Genomic DNA, 22,126 nt, shown 5'->3' on the forward strand with positions numbered 1-22,126 from the left:
GTGGAGCATTACGTATTGCTTCCAAGTGACTGTGATCTGGCATAAGTCCCTCTTTGGAGATGCTATGTCCCATAAATGTGAGCTTCTCCTGGCAAAATGTACATTTCTTCTCATTTAGATGCAGACCTGCTTCTTGTAGTTTGTGCAGCACTATTTTTAGGTGAGCATCATGGCTAGTAACAGAGTAATCAAACACAATTATGTTGTCCAGATAGCACTGGACGCCTATAACACCCCTGAGAATAATAGACATCAGATTTTGAAACGCCGCTGGGGCTGATGCAAATCCGTAGCAAACTCTGTTGAAATGAAACAAACCATCATGTGTTATAAAGGCAGTGAGGTCCCTACTGTCCTCATGTAGTGGTACCTGATCTTAAGCATTTGCCAGGTCGATTGTAGAAAACATCACAGCACCTCTAAACTGTGAAAAGAGTTCTTCAATGTGTGGAATGGGGTAGCTGTCCACAATGATTGCTTTGTTGGGTTCCCCATAGATCCACACACATTCTGAGGTCTCCAGATTTCTTCTGAGTAACTACGATGGGTGAAACCCAAGGCATCCACTCTTTCAATAATATCTGCTGTTAGTAGAAGGTTCAGCTCTGCAGACACAGCATCTCTTACAGCAAAAGGTAGTTTGCGTAGCTTCTGTTGCACAGGAATAAAATTCATTTTTACTTTGTGTACAAAGTTCTTTGCACAGCCAAAGGGTGGCATGGCAGTATAGGGCACTTGTTGCACTCTCAGTTTGGAAGTGAGTACTTTATTTCCTGTTATGCACAAATTTAAGGAATATATTAAGTCTATACCCATAAGTGCGTTTCCACTTTTCACAATATAGAATGTGGCAGGTACTGAATGTTCACCATGTCGCGCAGAGGACTTAATACATCCCAGCACTGGAAGGTCATCTTTTGAATATGTGACAAGATGCACATCTGACTGTTCCAAGGGTACAGTACTGCCTAAAAGTATCACTTATATATCTATGCTCCGGAACCAAAGATACGGATGATCCAGTATCAACAATTAGTTCTTGCATCGTAGTGTAGCAATTCTGGCTCGCAAAGCAAGGTAAATATTTATAAGTAATTATAACGCGTTATAGTGACTCCTAAATATTTTGATCTAAGTTGAAATTAACAGTAATGGAATTAACATTACACTTATTTGGTCTGTTCGTCTGCCGAACAGGCCGTGTAACCTTTATTAATTCTATGAAGGAGGTATCTTCCTGGCCAAGGAAGGTTCACTCCCCTTTTACTTTACACCGTAATTTGAATTAAATTAACTTAATAGAGCATGTAGTTCTGACCAGATGTTGCAGGTACCTTAAGTTTGTGAGCGATACTCAGAGACAAATCACTTGTGGCACAAAAATATGGAATTTAATGAATGAGACAAACACAACATAAAACTAACTACACAAACAAACAAAAGAAATAGGTAAAACAAAGATGAAAATAAAATAACACAAAAGAAATTAAAATTGGGGAAAGGGAGGAAGAGACTGGAAAGAGAAAATTAGAGAAAGGAAGGAAAGGAATGGCAAGCTTAGACTCAAAAATTAATCACACCCTAACTGGGAAATCGTCACAGAAACTTAAATTCAACTTATGATTCAATGAAAGATTCCTACTTAAAAATACGCATCTAAATTGATTGGTAGAGGAAACGGTTACTTGCATTGGTTTGCAGCACAAGAGTCTGGATGTAACGGAGAAATCTCAGTCAGAATGGGGTCAGACGTTCTTCCTGGAGGTTCTGGAGAGTGGAGCTTGCCAGAAGTTCTATGAAGGAAGATGGAGTCGTCTCTAAACTGTTCCGAACGTCTGACCACGGATTAGTGGTGTTTGTGACAATTTAAAGGTCACGAACCCCACCCATCTTTGGGGAGATGGCCAATACTACAGCCTGAGATTTCAGAGGGAAAAACTCCCTTTGTTTCAGGTGTCTGTGGGCGTGGTTTAGCTATCAAACTTTTAGATGACTTTAAAGTGTTATCCAAGGTGTATTAAGACGGTATGGCGCCAAATAAATTACACCATTGTTTGAAAAATGAGTAACCAATAATTTTGTGGTCATTTGGATACTAAACATGAAAGGGAATGACGGTATAAAGGCAGCAGTACATTACATACACAGATCAGTAATCAAAGTGTAACTGATGTTAATACAGTGTTGTGTTCTGACACATGAATAAAATACGCCCCTGTCAGGAAAGTAAGGAGCAAATAATTTTAAGTCAGGCAAGCCTTAACAGAAGAAACACATTACAACAGGGTTATAAGAATAAGAATCTTAGAGTATCTTATCTACTTGTTTTATTAGTAAAAGGAATGTCTCATTGTGTTGTGTGTGTTGTGTGTTGTGTGTGTGTGTGTGTGTGTGTGTGTGTGTGTGTGTGTGTGTGTGTGTGTGTGTGTGTTCCGGTTGAGGGCCCCTATGAGTTCAATCAGAGAAGCGGCATGGGGTTATCTGGTCTTTGTGTAGGCTCCAGTCATTCTGGAGCCAGTTGTGTGTGTGTAAAACTGGGTTGCTCATTGGTTGATAGATGCCGAATTTTAGGGTGCCTGGGATCTGGAATCTAAATGACCTGTACCAGACGCTACAGTAGTACCAGAATATGTGCCCATTTCAATGTCACACACACTATTGTTTGCAGCCGCAGAAGTATTACTCAAGTACAAAACAGTCAGTTCAGGGACTTCGATTTCTCTGATGTCCTGTCTCCGTCCAGAGCAGCACACTTTTGCAAAATGTCCCATTTTCCCACATGATTTACACATCTTATTTAAAGCAGGGCACTGCTTGGAATTTGCCAAATGGCAACAGGAATCACAGCGATAGCATTTGCGTGCAGAATGGCTCTGAGTTTTCCCTTATGTGGTTCTACGCATGGTCGTTTCTTTTTTTCTGACATATAACCGTTGAACTGGTATGTCGGCAGGTTTTGTAAATTCACTCACATTAGCCATGGCATTTTCCACTTGAATGGCCACTTGTACTGCTCTGTTTAACATCAAATCAGCTTCAAGTAGTAAGCGTTCATGAATTCGACTGCGGTGCACTTTCTCCACGATTTGATCTCTTAGCATTTCATCCTCTTTGTCACCAAATGCACATAATGACACCATATCACGAAGCGAGGCAACATACTGAAGTATATTTTCTTCATGTCTTTGCTTCCTTAGACAAAATTTATGTCGCTCAGCAATGACATTTACTTTTGGTACAAAATGCGTTCTGAGAGCAGTAAGAGCAGATTCATAGGTCATACCAGTATTAGGAAGAGTGTAGAAAATTCTCTGTGCTTCTGTGCCCAGGCAGTGAAGCAGTGTAGCACGCTTGCGAGTATCAGGCCAGTCATCTCCCTCGGCATGAATTGCCAACAAGTAGTTCTCAAACATTAGCATCCATATCCCAAACGTAACTGCAGGCTCACCAGGACACTGTAAGTATGTCGGAGGAAGATGAACGGCCGTCCTCGTCGCCACTTTGTTGTGTATTCACTTGAAATAAAGAGAAAAACACACCGAGTACCGAACAGGTTTCCTTACTCAACATTTTCAGCATGTGCAACTTCCACTTCTTCTTTCATCTGCTACTTTCATATCACACACTAGCTCCATCTAGTGGACATTTATCAATTAGAAATGTAATAAGAGAACACAACAAATTTTTCCTTTCATAAATTTTCAAAATGCTTAAAATTAGATTTAAACAATCATTAGTTCATCTGAACCAGCTAACATGTGTTAGAATAGGCCAGTGTCATGTACAGAGCCCAAACTCCCAATATATCTGTTATAATGAAATAATTATTCAGTAATTTAAACACATTCAGAATTATAATTGTCAAATTATTCTGCAAGAATGCACCAGTTCAAGAGTCACTGTGGTATATTTCTGATATATTTCAGACCTTAAATTAACATTAGACCATGTTGAATGAAATGCTTCAGTTTGTTTGTGGAGTTAATCCCCAGTGTAACCCTAGAATCTTTAACATTTTGGCATTACACAAAATGTTTTGTATTTGTAAGCAAATACAAAGGAAGTAAATGTGTAGCACAGTACTAGGTTGTACCTGTAATAAAAGACAATTATGAACATAACTTACCTTGTGTGAAGCTCCCAATGAGATTTAAAGTTTGTGTGTGTTTTTCTGTCTGCTGTTCTAAGTGTGCAGCTCAGCTCATCTTCCTCTCGACTGCTGATCCTTCTTTCTGTTTTGCTGTTATAAAGTGCAGAGGGGAGTGAAGCATAACTGAGAGAACGAAACTAAAAGGTATCGGCCATCTTTTTTATAACTTGAATAATAGCATGTTTATTTTTATTGACATTTACAGTGTTCGGCCCTTATCCAGAGTGACGTACAAAACTGCTTTTAATTCTCTATTATTTAATACATTAACTCTGCTTCACTAGGTTAAGATACTTAAGATACCATGAGCCTAAAACACTGTTCAAAGTTTTTTTTAAATACACACAAAAGAAAAGGGAGAAAATGCTAGTTCAAGTATTTCATGTTTATTGATTCCTCATGTATGCTGGAACATTCTTAATTATAGCTCATGAATACTTTAATGAACAATTGAAACTTTTAAGCTATTGTAATTATGTAGAAATAAAAGACATGAACATGTACATTCTGTAACTGCATGCTCATGCTTGTCTTGAATTTCCTGCACAATAACCATCATAAAAACATTGTTCTCATGTTCTGATTTTTTTTCTTTCCTGCTGTTTTATCATTGGGTGGCACTCAGGAGAGGTTTTATATATACAGTATACACCTTCTTCATTATTTTTTTCTTTTTACACATTTGACACACTTTAATGTTTCAGATCATCAAACAAATTTAAATATTAGTCAAAGATAACACGAGTAAACACAACATGCAGTTTCTAAATGAAGTTTTTTATTTTTAAGGGAAAACAAAATCCAAACACTTTTTCACACAGGGCCATGTGGGTTTGGATTTTGTTTTCCCTTAATAATAAAAAACTTCTTGTTTATCTTTAAAAATTTTAGTGTTTATTTAACTTCACTGTGTCTAAGATGTTCAATCACATGTGGAGGCAGATGTGGTGTATTTCATGAGGCATTTTGGCATTTAGCTGAAAGCACTGGGAAAAACTCAGCAGAGCTGTATAAACATTTGTATTAACAAAATCAAAGTATTAAAGGCAATTAACAAAAGTTAAGATATAGTTACACAGTAAATAATAATAATTAATCATTTGCATTGAAGGAAATGCACAGCATAGCATCAGTGACGTTGGCCTTTAAATCTGATCTCATATCCATTCCTCCAGGACGTGACCCCATGTTATACAACCAAAAGTTTGAATGTGTGCTGACCAGAGAAAAGCAAGACACTGTAAAGTCTGCTTCAAGAGTTAAAACTCAACTACTGTGACTTGATCTAGAGGTTGGTGAAACCTTCAATGATCCCTTAGTAATAACTAATGATACACCTCATAATATAACTAATGAAATGATAGAACTCTATTTAGCAGCTTGTGACTCTGAGTTTTCATGAATTTGCTTGACGATTAATATTTTTTTTTCTATTTTCAAATTCATTTTCATTAAGTATAGGATTAATATATATATATCTGAGTAACTCATTAGACATGCTTTAAAATTGTTTGTCACTTTTCATGTGAACTTTCTTTATTCACAGGTTGATTATTGTTGTGAACTCTTTTTGAGCACATAGTCATTAGCCCAGTAGATAATCTGTGATAAGGCATCGAGCATCAGGCAGTTTATAGCTTCATCCATGTGGACCAGCTCATGATAGTTCTTGACGGGAAAGATACGGTTCACAGGAACACCCAGTTCATAACTGCATTTCTGCATCTGAACACACACACACACACACACAAACACACACACACACACACACACACACACACACACACACACAAATATACAGTGGGGCGAAAAAGTATTTAGACAGCCACCAATTGTTCAAGTTCTCCCTCTTAAAAAGATGAGAGAGGCCTGTAATTACTATCATACTGTAGGTACACTTCAACTACAGTATGAGAGACAAAATGAGTAAAAAAATCCAGAAAATCACATTGTCTGATTTTTAAAGAATGTATTTGCAAATTATGGTGGAAAATAAGTATTTGGTCAATAACAAAAGTTCATCTCAATACTTTGTTATATACCCTTTGTTGGCAATGACAGAAGTTTTCTGTAAGTCTCCACAAGGTTTTTACACACTGTTGCTGGTAGTTTGGCCCATTCCTCCATGCAGATCTCCTCTAGAGCAGTGATATTTTGGGGCTGTCGCTGGCCAACTCAGATTTTCAACTCCCTCCACAGATTTTCTATGGGGTTGAGATCTGGAGACTGTCTAGGCCACTCCAGGACCTTGAAACCACTCCTTCGTTGCCCAGGCAGTATGTTTGGGATCGTTGACATGACGAAAGACCCAGGAGGAGGTTTTCACTCAAAATCTCACGATACACGGCCCCATTCATTCTTTCCTTTACACGGATCAGTCGTCCTGGGCCCTTTGCAGAAAAACAGCCCAAAGCATGATGTTTCCACCCCCATGCTTTACAGTAGGTTTGGTGTTCTTTGGATGCAACTTAACATTCTTTCTACTCCAAACACGACAAGTTGAGTTTTTACCAGAATGTTCTATTTTGGTTTCATCTTTTGTAACTGTAAAAACATGTACTGGCTTAAGCAGGGGGACACATCTGGCACTGCAGGATTTCAGTCCCTGGCGGTGTAGTATGTTACTGATGGTAGCCTTTGTTACTTTGGTCCCAACTCTCTGCAGGTCATTCACTAGGTTCCCCAGTGTGGTTCTGGGATTTTTGCTCACCATTTTTGTTATCATTTATCATGCGGTGAGATCTTGCGTGGAGCCCCAGATCGATGGAGATTATCAGTGGTCTTGTATGTCCTCGATTTTCTAATAATTGCTCCCACAGTTGATTTCTTCACACCAAGCTGCTTACCTATTGCAGATTCAGTGTTCCCAGCCTGGTGCAGGTCTACAATTTTGTTTCTGGTGTCCTTTGACAGCTCTTTGGTCCTGGCCATAGTGGAGTTTGGAGTCTGTTTGAGGTTGTGAACAGGGGTCTTTTATACCAATAACGAGTTCAAACAGGTGCCATTAATACAGGTAATGAGTGGAGGACAGAGGAGCTTCTTTAAGAGATTTCCTGGATTCTTTCCACCATTCTGTCTCTCATAGTTGAAGTGTACCTATGATGAAAATTACAGGCCTCTCTCATCTTATTAAGTTGGAGAACATGCACAATTGGTAGATAACTAAATACTTTTTTGCCCCACTGTACATGATGTCAAAATTTGTGATGTCAAAACTCTACAGTTTTCAATATAAAAAATGACTCACATTGTCTTTGATCTTCTTGCTTTTGTAGACGTTTTGCAGGTTCTCCTTGGTTATTGGACATGCAAGGTCTACTCTTGTCATGAAAACCACTTGAGGTATTCCTGTAGCATCATCAGGAAACACACACATAACAATTCAGTCATTTCAGTGTAAAACCTTAGAAGTGTGCTGGATTTTTGCAGTCTGATTAATGATTAGTTTAATAGACTCATGATTCTGCTAAAATTTCTGCAAACCCAATTGAATTTATTCCAGTTTCAAATGTTTCTAGGTATTCTAAACTTTAGACAATCTTAATTTATATATTTCGTAGATGTAATATGATCCAGTCCTTGATATGCAAATTTTAATAGTTATGTTTTGTTTTTATTGTTACACAAATGGAGAAGAAAGTAATGAATTGATTAAATGTATTTAATTAAATGTATATATATATATTTAATACATTTAAATATATTTTAAATTTCATGACTGACTCACCCATGCCACTTGCTGATTTTACGACACTCTTCATTTTTTTGAGAACCTTTTGGGCTTGGGTTGAAATTGTGTCAGCTGGCATGACGAACACCAGGCAGTGCATCTGATCACTCAGGGTGGGGTTTTTATTGTAGTAAGGGCTGCTTTCAGACAGTGGAGTTTGAGAGTTGAACTGAAGAAAAGAGGGTTCAATAAAGACTGTTTATACTTGTAGTATTTTCTAGTGACATTTGTTATTTATGTATGATGTGATTAAGGCAAACTACTATAATGTGAATTCAATAGAGTGTAAGTGTTACACACCGTGTAACCCTCTTTAATGTGACCTTTTAAAGCACTGATGATATCTTCACTGAGGACTCCAGAGTCTGTTTCTGCACCCATTATATCATTGAAGGCAAAAGGAAATGATCCTTCTTTATTTGTGATTTGAATTCTTTCATACTGAAATGTTAATGAAAACCATGTTAAAGTTTAACTAGATAACTGTCTCATGCGTACAAAGTGAAATGAAGTCACATACGTAGGACTGCGTAATATAGACTCACAGATAGAGTATGACTCGTTGTTGTTCCTGCAGCAGCCAGACAGTCGATAAACTGGCGGCCTTCAAAAATGGATCTGATGGTGTTTATGGTGCTGGACTTTCCTGCTCCAACTGGTCCACAGACAAGGAATCGGAGCTCTTGAACTTCATTACAAATTTTAAATGTCTCGAGAGACTCTAACATTCTCTCTTCTCTGAAGAAAAAAGGTGATTCCAGTACATTTATATTTAATAATTAAATTATTATAATATATCATATTTAACTTTTATATATTTGTGCAATCCACTGCGCATGTGCCATCGTCTAAGATCTTTATGGATAATTGTACATGTTTGTGAACTTACTTCCATTCCACTGTCCTCCATTCTTTTGTAACTGTAAAAACAATACAAAATTAACATGTTATGAATTAAAATTAGTATGTATATAACTATACTAACAGTATATTTCCATTCTTCGGAGGTGCATTGTAAAAAGAAACTAGATTTGTAAAATTCGTCGCAACAAACTTTGAGTTTGGCTTTGACGGTGCAAGTATTCGCAAAGGCCGGTGCATTTCAGAGGCGAGTGGACAGAAAGATTGTGAAAGCTACTGGACTGCTAGGGTGCCAATACTTTTGGAGGTGATCGGCCATGAGCATGTGACGTGATCCGAATACCCGTGGGGCAGTTCCCCTCATTGTGCTGAGTGATTTGATATGTCACATGTACATGTTGTGCAAATTTTTGATTTCGCTCTGCGCACGCTGTGTGTGTGAGAGCTTAGAGGAATTTTCGGAATTCCCCATTCAAGTCTATGGGATGTTCGATCGTCGACTATGGGAAAACCGAAAATTCCGTCGGAAGTCCGAAATAAAAACTTTGTCCGGAGTAAGGTCCTAAAGAACCTGTCCGAGTTCGGTGTAAATCGCTCGAAAACTTGCCGAGTTATAAACCTTAAAAGTTTATAATGGAAGTCTATGGGAAAAAAGGCCACTTTGATCTTCCGTACCGAGAATGCCGGAATTCCGATCTCTTAGAAAAATAGAAGCAACAAACTACAGACCAGGGTCTACAACATATCCGAATTTGGTGCATGTGGCTCGAACGCCCTAGGCCGCATTTTTTTAAATTAATTTTTGTCTAATAATCATAATCATAATCATAATAACAATAATAATAATAATCATAATAATAATAATAAGCTTATAACGGAAATCAGAATGTTGGCTTCTACAAAGCCAACATAATAATAATAATAATAATAATAATAATAATAATAATAATAATAAGTTTATAACGGAAATCAGAATGTTGGCTTCTACAAAGCCAACATAATAATAAGCTTATAACTGAAATCAGAATGTTGGCTTCTACAAAGCCAACATAATAATAATAATAATAATAATAATAATAATAATAATAATAATAATAATAATAAGCTTATAACGGAAATCAGAATGTTGGCTTCTACAAAGCCAACATAATAATAATAATAACTAGATTTGTAAAGTTCGTCGCGACAAACTTTGATGTTGGCTTTGACGGTGCAAGTATTCGCAAAGGCCGGTGCATTTTAGAGGTGAGTGGACAGAAATATTGTGAAAGCTGCTGGACCACTAGGGTGCCAATACTTTTGGAGGTGAGTGGACATGAGCATGTGACGTGACTATAATACCCGTGGGGCAGTACCCCTCAATGTGCTGGGTGTTTTGATATGTCACATGTCCATGTTGTGCAAATTTTTGATTTCGCTTGTTTTGGGGGCGGGGCTACACGTGACGTCACGTGACGTGACCAAAATACCCGTGGGGCAGTTCCCCTCATTGTGCTGAGTGTTTTGATATGTCACTTGTCCATGTTGTGCAAAATTTTTATTTTGCTTGTTTTGGGGGCGGGGCTACACGTGACCTCACGTGACGTGACCAGAATACCCGTGGGGCAGTTCCCCTCAATGTGCTGAGTGTTTTGATATGTCACATGTCCATGTTGTGCAAATTTTTGATTTCGCTTGTTTTGGGGGCGGGGCTACACATGACGTCATGTGGTGTCGAGTGACGTCACCAAAATACCCGGTGGGGTGCCAATACTTTTGGCAAAAAGTGGCTACTGAGGGTTTGGACATTTCATGTCACTACTGCAGTCATTATGGGATTCTACTTATTATACTGCATAGAACAGTACATGCAATTCTTAATGTTGGATGTATTGTGTGTGTGAGAGCTTAGAGGACTTTTCGGAATTCCCCATTCAAGTCTATGGGATGTTTGACCGTCGACTACGGGAAAACCGAAAATTCCGTTGGAACTCCGGAATAAAAACTTTGTCCGGAGTAAGGTCCTAAAGAACCTGCCCGAGTTTGGTGTAAATTGCTCAAAAACTTGCCAAGTTATAAACCTCAAAAGTTTATAATGGAAGTCTATGGGAAAAAAGGCCATTTGAGCTTCCGTACCGGGAATGCCGGAATTCCGATCGCTTGGAAAAATAGAGACAACAAACTTCAGACCAGGGTCTACGACATATCCGAATTTGGTGCATGTGGCCCTAGGCCTCATTTTTTAAAATAAATTTTTGTCTAATAATAATAATAATAATAATAATAATAATAATAATAATAATAATAATAATAATAATAAGCTTATAACAGAAATCAGAATGTTGGCTTCTACAAAGCCAACATAATTACACCCTCTTTTATTTATTAGTGTGGAAATTTTTTAAACCTGTATGATTTTCACCACCTGTTATATAGTCATAGCAATGTATTTGTCTGATTAGTTATTATTAGCATTAGTTAGTTAGTTATTTGTCTGAATAGTTATTATTAGCATTACTCTAGTTAACTGATATCATTTCATGTAATAATGACTTCTGTTACTTACTGATTCTCACAAGTGCAGAGCATGAAGTGGAACCTGAACTGTTTCTCAGGGTTACGGTGTATTTTCCTTCATCACTTTCCACAGCGTTTGATATTTCCAAGACATAATGTGTACCAATTGTTATCATTTTGTGCTTGCCCTCAACACAAGTCAATTTTTGGCCACGCTTTTCCCATGAGACTGTTACATAGTCTGTGTTTGCCTGACAGGAAAGAATAATCGTCTGTCCATGTACAGCTTGTTGATCAGGCAGAACTGTGACAAATTCTGTTAAACGGATAAGACAAATGTAATTAAATTCAAACATTATAGATGTATATTATAAAATCTATATAGATATATGTTTGTTTTTCAGGTCATGAGCATATGATCATATATTTTCAAAATGCTTAAAATTAGATTTAAACATTCAATAGTTCATCTGAACCAGCTAACGTGTGTTAGATTAGGCCATCGTCATGTACAGAGCCCAAACTCCCAATATCTCTGTTTAAATTACTGAATAATTATTTAATTATAACACATTCAAAATTATAATTAACAAGTTATTCTGCAAGAATGCACCAGTTCCAGAGTCACTGTGGTAAATTTCTGATATATTTCAGACCCTAAATTAACATTAGACCGTGTTGAATGAAATGTTTCAGTTTGTGTTTACGTACCAGGTTTGGGTACCGGTTGTCCCATGATTGACTCTATGTTGAAGAAAAAAAATGAAATATTATTAAGATATTGAGAGCATTGAGAGAGTCTTAACAGGAAGCGCCACAAACTGGTTTGGGAACAGCACTGAGCAAGACAGGCAGGTTCACGAGATGTGTGCAATGTCTGTCTAGAGTAAACAGTACCAGAGCATGACCAGGTGAATCCAGCTTCATAGATCATAGTGAAATATTTTAAACCTGAAAATATTTAAACTGACTTTTCCTCAGTGGTGAAATAAACTTCTAACCTTAATCCAGACAGCAGAGTACATCAGTCTTTAAAAATGGCTAAAAGTTTCATGAAGATTTTAACTAATCTCTAACCTTTAACTAAAAAAAAATAAAAAACCTGTATTTGCACTTAGACGTCTACTCTGTGCACCATGTTCATATAGGACTTAATTATTTTGTATTAAATCTTTTGTTAGTTTTATAACAGACAGTTAAAATGCATTTTTGTAGCACATCAGAAAGTGTATGGTTGTGTTTGGTTTAATAAAATTTGAATTCACATTAGAAACATTTACAGTTGCATTAGAATCTTATTCATTTTGGCATTAGATACTGCAGCCAGCGGTAGAAGATGGATGGATGGATGGATGGATGGATGGATGGATGGATGGATGGATGGATGGATGGATGGATGGATGGTTGGATGGATACTGCAGCCACTGGTAGAAGATGGATGGATGGATGGATGGATGGATGGATGGTTGGATGGATACTGCAGCCACTGGTAGAAGATGGATGGATGGATGGATGGATGGATGGATGGATGGATGGATGGATGGATGGATGGATGGATGGATACTGTAGCCCTGTGGAGAATGAAACAGTGACTGAAACACTATAAATGTGCAACACAGAACTAGGTTGTACCTGTAATAAAAGACACTTAATAATGAGAATATATTGATCTTGAAATTAATAGTAACAAGACAATGTGTTTTGTTTGCATATGGGATGAAAAGTGAGTGTGTTTTCTATACTATACATGATCCTTCTAAATGAACATAACTTACCTTGTGTGAAGCTCCGAGTGAGATTTAAGGTCTGTGTGTGTTTCTCTGTCTGCTGTTCTAAGTTTGCAGCTCAGCTCGTCTTCCTCTCGACTGCTGTTTCTTCTTTCTCTTTTGCAGGTTGCTGCTGAGGGGAAGGGGAGCGTTACTGAGAGAATGAAAGTGAAAGGTATCTGGCAGTTTTTTATAGCTCGAATAATTGCATGTTTAATGATTCCTCATGTATGCTGGAACATTCTTAATTATAGCTCATGAATAATGAAAAATTGAAAGTTTTATGCTATTGTAATTATGTAGAAATAAAATACATTCTGAATCTGCATGCTTATGCTTGTCTTGAATTTCCTTCACAGTAACCATAATCATAAACATTTTTCTTATATTGTTATTTTTTCTTTCCTGCTGTTTTATCATTGTCCTGTTTTATCATTGTATATATATATATATATATATATATATATATATATATATATATATATATATATATATATATATATATATATATATCACATTTTAATGTTTCAGATCATCAAACAAATTTAAATATTAGTCAAAGATAACACGAGTAAACACAACATGCAGTTTTTAAATGAAAGTTTTTATCATTAAGAGAAAACTAAATGCAAACATTTTTTCACACAGTGCCACAAATACGCCCCTTTATCTTAATGTCACACACATGCGCACTGAACACTCTCTCCACCACATATTGACAAACGCCCTTTCTGCTAATGTCAGACATGCGCACTGAACAATCTCTGCCACATATTGACAAGACACGCCCCTTTATGTTAATGTCACACACATGCGCACTGAACAATCTCTGCCACATATTGACAAGACACGCCCCTTTATGTTAATGTCACACACATGCGCACTGAACAATCTCTGCCGCATATTGACAAGACACGCCCCTTTATGTTAATATCACATACATGCGCACTGAACATTCTCTGCCGCATATTGACAAGACACGACCCTTTCTGCTTATGTAAGACATGCGCACTGTACATTCTCTGCCGCATATTGACAAGACACGACCCTTTCTGCTTATGTAAGACATGCGCACTGTACATTCTCTGCCACATATTGACAAGACACGACCCTTTCTGCTTATGTAAGACATGCGCACTGTACATTCTCTGCCGCATATTGACAAGACACGTCCCTTTATGCTTATGTAAGACATGCGCACTGAACACTCTCTGCCGCATATTGACAAGACACGCCCCTTTTTTTGTAAGACATGCGCACTGAACATTATTTGCCACATATTGTCAAGACACGCCCCTTTATGCTCACTGGCTACACGTTTGATTTGTTAGTTAGATGTAATATCAGGATATACTTACACAGTAAATAATAATAATTAATCATTTGCATTGAAGGAAATGCACAGCATAGCATCAGTGACGTTGGCCTTTAAATCTGATCTCATATCCATTCCTCCAGGACGTGACCCCCTGTTATACAACCAAAAGTTTGAATGTGTGCTGACCAGAGAAAAGCAAGACACTCTGTAAAGTCTGCTTCAAGAGTTAAAACTCAACTACTGTGACTTGATCTAGAGGTTGATGAAACCTTTAATGATCCCTTAGTAATAACTAATGATACACCTCATAATATAACTAATGCAGAGCCGATCGGCCCTATACGCTAACTACGCAAGTTGCGTAGGGCCCCGCAAATTACACAAGTCCCCGCCTCCCCTGCCTCATTGTACAGCACGTGTTAATATTTACTGTATAGATGACAATATGATGCAGAGCTATCCATCTGGCCATGAAAAGAAAAAAAGGAAACAAAATGAGTAAACTTGTAAACTTGTGTTCACTTCAAGTTTGATGTCAGCAAGTGCAAATAACAGTAAAGTTAAATTGATGTGATTCTGTCTCTAGTCTCTATCTGACTACCTAAATTAGCAGTGCATCTCTTGGCCTGTCTGTCACACAACAATTTATTGCGTGAATAAACGCCCAAGGGCAACAGTGTTTATAAACGGCAGCTCCGCGCGTGAATATGCGTTCATATGCGCGTGTAATCGTGCACGAAATGACACGCGTGCTTTCCAGCAACATCTGTGTGGGGACCAGTACAAAAAGCAGCGTGATAACACTCCTAAATGACAATGTTTATAATCTCTCAATCAAGGTTACAACAATGTTAATGCAATATGGAAACCAATGGATTTACATTGTATTGGGCATAATGCCAGGTCAATATGAATGCACATCCCTCAGTAAATAATAACCATCAGGGATCAAGTATTGCTCTCATGCATACTATAAAACATAGTGATACAGTATGGCAAGCATTTTAGCTTTTATACATTCACATGATATTGATATCAAGAATTCAGTTTTCAATACTTAAAATGGAAATATTAAGAGTGTGATTTCTAGTAACCATATTTTTGATATCAGTAATTACATTTAAATTCACTTGCTAATATATAATAACTCAAAATTCTATTTAAAATATTCCATTCAATGAAGATTTGTTATACCTCATTTAATTCTGTATTGTTTTACTCTTTGACCGAGAGATGGAGCAAACTTTTTTAAAAGGAGGGAGGTTTGTAGTGGGATAGTGGGAGCAGTGGGGTGTCAAGTGTGAACGTGTGGCAAATGGTTTACATGGCTCACGGGTCAGGTAGGAGGGCCCCTTAGCAGAATTTTGCTTAGGGCCCCAGGGAGGTCAGGATCGGCTCTGAACTAATGAAATGATAGAACACTATTTTGTGTGATGATTAATGTTTAAATGATTTTTTTTTTCTATTTTCAAATTCAATCCACACATTTGTCTCAATCGTCGTCAATCAAATCATTCAAAGACCTTTTAAAAATGTCTCAGTTCAATGGAATTATTGTTACAGTTTTTTAGAAACCATATTTAATTTTACTAACATTCTCTGGTGGCCATCACCGGTATTTTATTTCATCCATTGCATTTTTATTGTATATTGTATTTTTATTGTATTTATATTTACTGTAGCAGGAAATATTTGTTGCATCCTTTGTATTGTTGGAGCTAATCGTTTTGTAATGGCTTATAAAGTTTCATTATGTAATATTTGTTACTTTAAAACTTGTTGATCAGCCAGAACTGTTTTCAGGTCATGAGCATGTCGAGCCAACCGTACACTCCTCAGGATGCTTAGAGAATTATTTTAGACTTTTTCCTTTCATATATTTTCAAAATGCTTAAAATTAGATTTAAACATTCATTAGTTCATCTGAACCAGCTAACGTGTGTTAGATTAGACCATCGTCATTTACAGAGCCCAAACTCCCAATATCTCTGTTTAAATTACTGAATAATTATTTCATTATAACACATTCAGAATTATAATTAACAAGTTATTCTGCAAGAATGCACCAGTTCCAGAGTCACTGTGGTAAATTTCTGATATATTTCAGACCCTAAATTAACATTAGACCATGTTGAATAAAATGCTTCAGTTTGTGTTTACATACCAGGTTTGGTTGTAAATAATCCCCTGACTGCATCTACAATATTTGCCATTCTTGATATTAGACACTGTAGCCCTGTAGCCCGAGTTAGATTTAAGGTCTGTGTGTGTTTCTCTATCTGCGGTTCTAAGTGTGCAGCTCAGCTCGTCTTCCTCTCGACTGCTGATTCTTCTTTCTCTTTTGCTGCAGAGGGGAGGGGAGGATAACTGAGAAAATGAAAGTAAAATGTATTTGTCAGCATTCATTCTTTGTGTATGCTTATTTTGTAATGGCTTATACAGTTTCATTATGTAATTATGCAATTTATTTTATTGGTAAAAATGTGATCAAACACATGGGTATGTAATGTATAGTTTTATTCACACATTAATAATAACACATCAGAATTTGTAAAATAAAAAAGCGGATAAATGTCACATTAAATATTTGAAAATATATCCACATAAATCCTATTACATTACAGAAACTGAGCTAAATATAAAAGTAATATAAAATAAAAATATAAAAAATATAAAATATAAAATGTCTGAAAAGCTCCATGTTAGCATTACACTCTTTATTCAGGCTGTGATACTGATGCACAATTCCAAATCAATTCTATACTCAAGTAAAAATCCTTTACCAAACTATTTTATATACTTAAAAAACAAAATGATATGTAATATAAATTCCAAAATTAAGTCCAAGATTTGAAAACTATATAAAAAGCCTGCATGTTGTCTGAATATCTGTATCATTAAACCGCTTTTAAAAATCTGGATCATAACATAAATATACTGTACTTTAAGTTTGATGTTTAAGAATGTGGAACATCATTGATATATTTTCATTAAGAATTGGATCAAAATGAATATCTGAGTAATTAGACATTTATTAGACAAAAAGTCATTAGACAAGCTTTAAAATTGTTTGTCACTTTTCATGTGAACTTTCTTTTTTAACAGGTTAATTGTTGTTGTGAACTCTTTTTGAGCACATAGTCATTAGCAAAGTAGATAATCTGTGTTAAGGCATCGAGCATCAGGCAGTTTATATCGTCATTCATGTGGATCTGCTCATGATAGTTCATGACAGGAAAGATACGGTTCAGAGTCACACCCAATTTATTACTGCATTTCTGCATCTGGACAAACACAAACACACAAATAAATGTCAACATTTGTAGTTACAAAACTCTACAGTTTTCAATATGTAAAAATGACTCACATTGTCTTTGATCTTCTTGCTTTTGTAGATGTTTTGCAGGTTCTCTTTGGTTATTGGACATGCGCGGTCTACTCTTGTCATGAAAACCACTTGAGGCATTGCTGTAGCATCATCAGGAAACACACACATAACAATTCAGCCATTTCAGTGTAAAACCTCAGATATGTGCTGGATTTTTATGGTCTGATTAATGATTAGTTTATTGGATTTATATTTCTGTGCTAACCCATGCTGCTTGCGGCTTTCATGACACTGTTCATTTTTTGCAAAAACTTTTGGTCTTGGTTTGAAATTGTGTCAGCTGGCATGATGAACACCAGGCAGTGCATCTGATCACTCAGGGTGGGGTTTTTATTGTAGTAAAGATCGCTATCAGACAGTGGAGTTTGAGGGTTGAACTGAAGAAAAGAGAGTTCAATAAAGACTGTTTATACTTGTAGTATTTTCTAGTGACATTTGTTATTTGTGTATGATGTGATAAGGCAAACTACTATAATGTGAATTCAATAGAGTGTAAGTGTTACACACCGTGTAACCCTCTTTAATGTGACCTTTTAAAGCACTGATGATATCTTCATTGAGGACTCCAGAGTCTGTTTCCGAACCCATTATATCATTGAAGACAAAAGGAAATGATCTTTCTTCACTTGCAATTTGATATCGTTCATACTGTAATGTTACAGAAAACCATAGTAAAGTTAATTAAATAACTGTCTCATGCATACAAAGTGAAATGAAGTCACACACACATAGGACTGCAAAATATAGACTCACGCATAGAGTATGACTTGTTGTTGATCCTGCAGCAGCCAGACAGTCGATAAACTGTCGGCCTTCAAAAATGGTTCTGATGGTGTTTATGGTGCTGGACTTTCCTGAACCAACTGGTCCACAGACGAGGAATCTGAGCTCTTTGACTTCATTACAAATTTGAAATGTCTTGAAAGACTTTAACATTCTCTCTTGTCTGAAGAAAAAAGGTGATTTCAACATATTTATATTTAATAATTTAATTATTATAATATTTCATATTTAACTTTTATATATTTGTACAATCCACTAGGCATGAGCCATCGTCTAAGATATTTATGGATAATGGTACTTTGCATACAGTATAAACAAAATATGTTTGTGAACTTACTTCCATTCCACTTTCCTCCATTCTTTCATAACTGTAAAAACAATACAATATGAAGATGATGTGAATTAGTATTAATATGTATATAACTATACTAACAGTATATTCCCATTCTTAGGAGGTGCATTGTAAAAAGAAATTACACCCTCCTTTACTCTTGGACTCAGCTACAGACACTTTCCTCTCCTCTCTTTCCTCAACCATGGACTTTCTCTGCCCTATCTCTTCTTATTCTGCTACTTGGCTTTCAGATGTGTTGCGCAACAATCGAAAAGAGCTAAGATCATCCAAGAGAAAGTGGAAGAAATCACTACTTGATGCAGATCTTGAATCTTACCGTACACTCCTGGCCAAGTTCTCTTCAGATGTGACTTCTGCCAAGACTTCTTTCTACAAGGAAAAGCTTGAAGCTTTGGCACAAGACCATCAGAAACTCCACAACATCATCTCTTCTCTACTCAACCCTTGGCTCCACCTGCTTCATCCTCCCTGACTGCAGAAGACTTTGCTTGTTTCTACCATGAGAAGATTGTGGAACTCTGCAGGACCTTCACTTCAGCCCTGACTGCACTTACATCTTACATCACATTTCTCAACTGTAGCAGCAGAAGAGATTTTACAACTCATCCGGTTTTGCAATCCTACCACCTGCCCACTGGATCCACTTCCTTGCACTATACTCCAGACCATCTCACAAGACCTTCTGTCCTTCATTACCACTATCATCAATAGATCCATAGCACTACTTTCAATAAAGCAAGGGTTATTTCAATCCTAAAGAAACCTGCTCTGGATCTATAAGACATCAGTAACTACAGACCGGTATCACTTCTCTCATTTATTTTAAAAAGTCTTGAACACATTGTCTATAATCAGCTGTCTGTCTATTTCTCAGAACATCCTCCAAGATCCCAACCAGTCTGGCTTTAAAGAAGCTCGTTCCACAAAGACATGCTACATGCTGCTAGATCAGCCAAACTGTCATCCGTCCTCATCCTCCTTGACCTTTCAACAGCGTTTGATACCGTCAATCACAAGACTCTCTTGTCCACCCTCAGGAGTCTTGGGATTTGCAGAACAGCATGGGAATGGTTGCTTCTTACCTTGAAGGATGCTCATATCAGGTAACATGGAGGGGAGTGACATCTGTTCCATGCAGACTCACTACTGGTGTCCCACAGGGCTCAGTACTTGGTCCGCTTCTTTTCTCCCTTTCTCCTTCTTTTGGTGGAGTTATTTCTCTTACCACTGCTATGCTGATGATACACAACTTATCTTCTCTTTCCCACCCTCAGTTACCACAGATTCTGATCGGATCTCAGCATGTCTGGCAGAAATATCATCATGGATGTCTGCTCATCAGTTAAAGCTCAATCCTAGCAAAACTGAACTGCTGTTCATCCCAGGTGATTCATCCCCAGGTCATGATCTTGCAATATCCTTGCATAACAATCTGATCTCTCTTTCAGTCACAGCTTGCAACCTTGGGGTAATCATGGGCAATCTTCATATTTCCTTTTCCTCTCATGTTGCTAATGTGACTCGCTCATGTCGGTTTCTTCTCTGCAGCATGAGATGGATTCGGCCATTTTTGTCCACACAGGCTGCTCAGGTACTTGTTCAACCTCCTGTCATTTCAAGACTGGATTACTGCAATGCACTGCTGGAAGGTGTACATATGAATGCAATTGGTCCTCTGCAAATGATCCAAAATGCAGCTGCAAGTTCTCACATACCACCCAGCTGCTGCGATTCTTCCAGTAGCTCCACTGGTATCCACTGATGCCTGCCTAAAAAGCCAAAAATGGACCAGCTCCCTCTTACCTCAAAGCCCTCATCACTCCTCACACTGCACCTCAGATCTACCAGCACTGCTCGACTGGTTTCACCATCTCTCAGGGTAAGAGGTAAGTATACTACAATGCACACTTCCTTCCCTGTTTAGTGTATGTATATGAAAATTAACTTTAAACAGTGTTTTAGATGCCAAATGATGTAAATGTATCATTTTTAAACCTGTATGATTAAGATCACTCATTATATAGTTATTATTAGCATTACTCTAGTTAACTGATAATTCATGTAATAATAACTTCTGTTACTTACTGATTCTCACAAATGCAGAGCATGAAGTGGAACCTGAACTGTTTCTCAGAGTTACGGTGTAGTTTCCTTCGTCACCCTCCACAGAGTTTGATATTTCCAAGACACAATTTGTACCAATTGTTCTCACTTTGTGCTTGTCCTCAACACAAATCAATTTTTGGCCATGCTTTTCCCATGAGACTGTTACATATGTTGTGTTTGCCTCACAGGAAAGAATAATCGTCTGTCCATGTTCAACTTGTTTATCAGCAAGAACTGTGATAAATTCTGTTAAACGGATAAGACAAATGTAATTAAATTAAAATATTATAAAATGTATATAGATATATGTTTGTATTTCAGGTCATGAGCATGTCGAGCAAACCGTACACTCCTCAGGATGCTTAAAGAATTCTTTTAGAATTTTTCCTTTCATATATTTTCAAAATGCTAAAAATTAGATTTAAACATTCATTAGTTCATCTGAACCAGCTAACGTGTGTTAGATTAGGCCATCGTCATGTACAGAGCCCAAACTCCCAATATCTCTGTTTAAATTACTGAATAATTATTTCATTTGAACACATTCAGAATTATAATTAACAAGTTATTCTGCAAGAATGCACCAGTTCCAGAGTCACTGTGGTAAATTTCTGATATATTTCAGACCCTAAATTAACATTAGACCGTGTTGAATGAAATGTTTCAGTTTGTGTTTACATACCAGGTTTGGTTGTAAATAATCTCCTGATAAACTTTGCCATTATTGAGAATGTAAACAGCAAATCAAAAGAAAGGGAAAAAAAAGGAAGTAAATGTGTAGAACAGAACTCGGTTGTATCTGTAATAAAAGACACATGCAATTAATAGCAACAAGACAATCAACTGGTTCTTGTTTATTATGGTTTAAGATCATTAGTAGGGGTGTGTGTGTGTGTGTTCATGTGTGTTTTTTGTTTGCATACGAGATAAAGAATTGAGTGTGTTTTCTATACTATGATACTATTCTATACATGATCCTTCTTTATGAACATAACTTACCTTGTGTGAAGCTCTGAGTGAGATTTAAGGTCTGTGTGCGTTTCTCTGTCTGCGGTTCTGAGTGTGCAGCTCAGCTCGTCTTCCTCTCGACTGCTAACTCTTCCTTTTTTTTTTTGCTGTTTGCCGCAGAGGGGAAGAGAAGCATTACTGAGAGAGAGAAAGTGAAAAGTATAT

The 22,126-nt window shown here is 37.0% G+C and overlaps 2 protein-coding genes and 1 long non-coding RNA gene across 3 annotated transcripts; all 3 read right to left on the minus strand.

Moving 5' to 3' along the window:
- Positions 1-4,975: 4,975 nt before the first annotated feature.
- LOC113646257 (interferon-induced protein 44-like) lies at positions 4,976-12,614 on the minus strand. The gene is made up of 8 exons (XM_027152418.2): positions 11,949-12,614; positions 11,287-11,553; positions 8,770-8,800; positions 8,426-8,618; positions 8,181-8,321; positions 7,878-8,049; positions 7,398-7,498; positions 4,976-5,875 (listed from the first exon to the last, which is right to left on the minus strand). The coding sequence occupies exons 1-8, from the start codon at positions 12,169-12,171 to the stop codon at positions 5,702-5,704; spliced, it is 1,302 nt and encodes a 433-aa protein (XP_027008219.2). The 5' UTR covers positions 12,172-12,614; the 3' UTR covers positions 4,976-5,701.
- Positions 12,615-12,750: 136 nt separating this feature from the next.
- Positions 12,751-16,705, minus strand: LOC125141475. Its single transcript, XR_007140857.1, has 3 exons — positions 16,486-16,705; positions 13,013-13,133; positions 12,751-12,808 (listed from the first exon to the last, which is right to left on the minus strand). It is a non-coding gene; the product is annotated as an uncharacterized LOC125141475 (long non-coding RNA).
- A 161-nt stretch (positions 16,706-16,866) lies between these two features.
- On the minus strand, positions 16,867-21,675 carry LOC113646252 (interferon-induced protein 44-like). The gene is made up of 8 exons (XM_027152409.2): positions 21,636-21,675; positions 20,933-21,199; positions 18,830-18,860; positions 18,463-18,655; positions 18,217-18,357; positions 17,915-18,086; positions 17,689-17,789; positions 16,867-17,605 (listed from the first exon to the last, which is right to left on the minus strand). The coding sequence occupies exons 1-8, from the start codon at positions 21,673-21,675 to the stop codon at positions 17,420-17,422; spliced, it is 1,131 nt and encodes a 376-aa protein (XP_027008210.2). The 3' UTR covers positions 16,867-17,419.
- Positions 21,676-22,126: the final 451 nt, after the last annotated feature.

This window comes from Tachysurus fulvidraco, chromosome 6 (assembly GCF_022655615.1).
Source record: "Tachysurus fulvidraco isolate hzauxx_2018 chromosome 6, HZAU_PFXX_2.0, whole genome shotgun sequence".
In the NCBI taxonomy this organism is placed as follows: domain Eukaryota; kingdom Metazoa; phylum Chordata; class Actinopteri; order Siluriformes; family Bagridae; genus Tachysurus; species Tachysurus fulvidraco.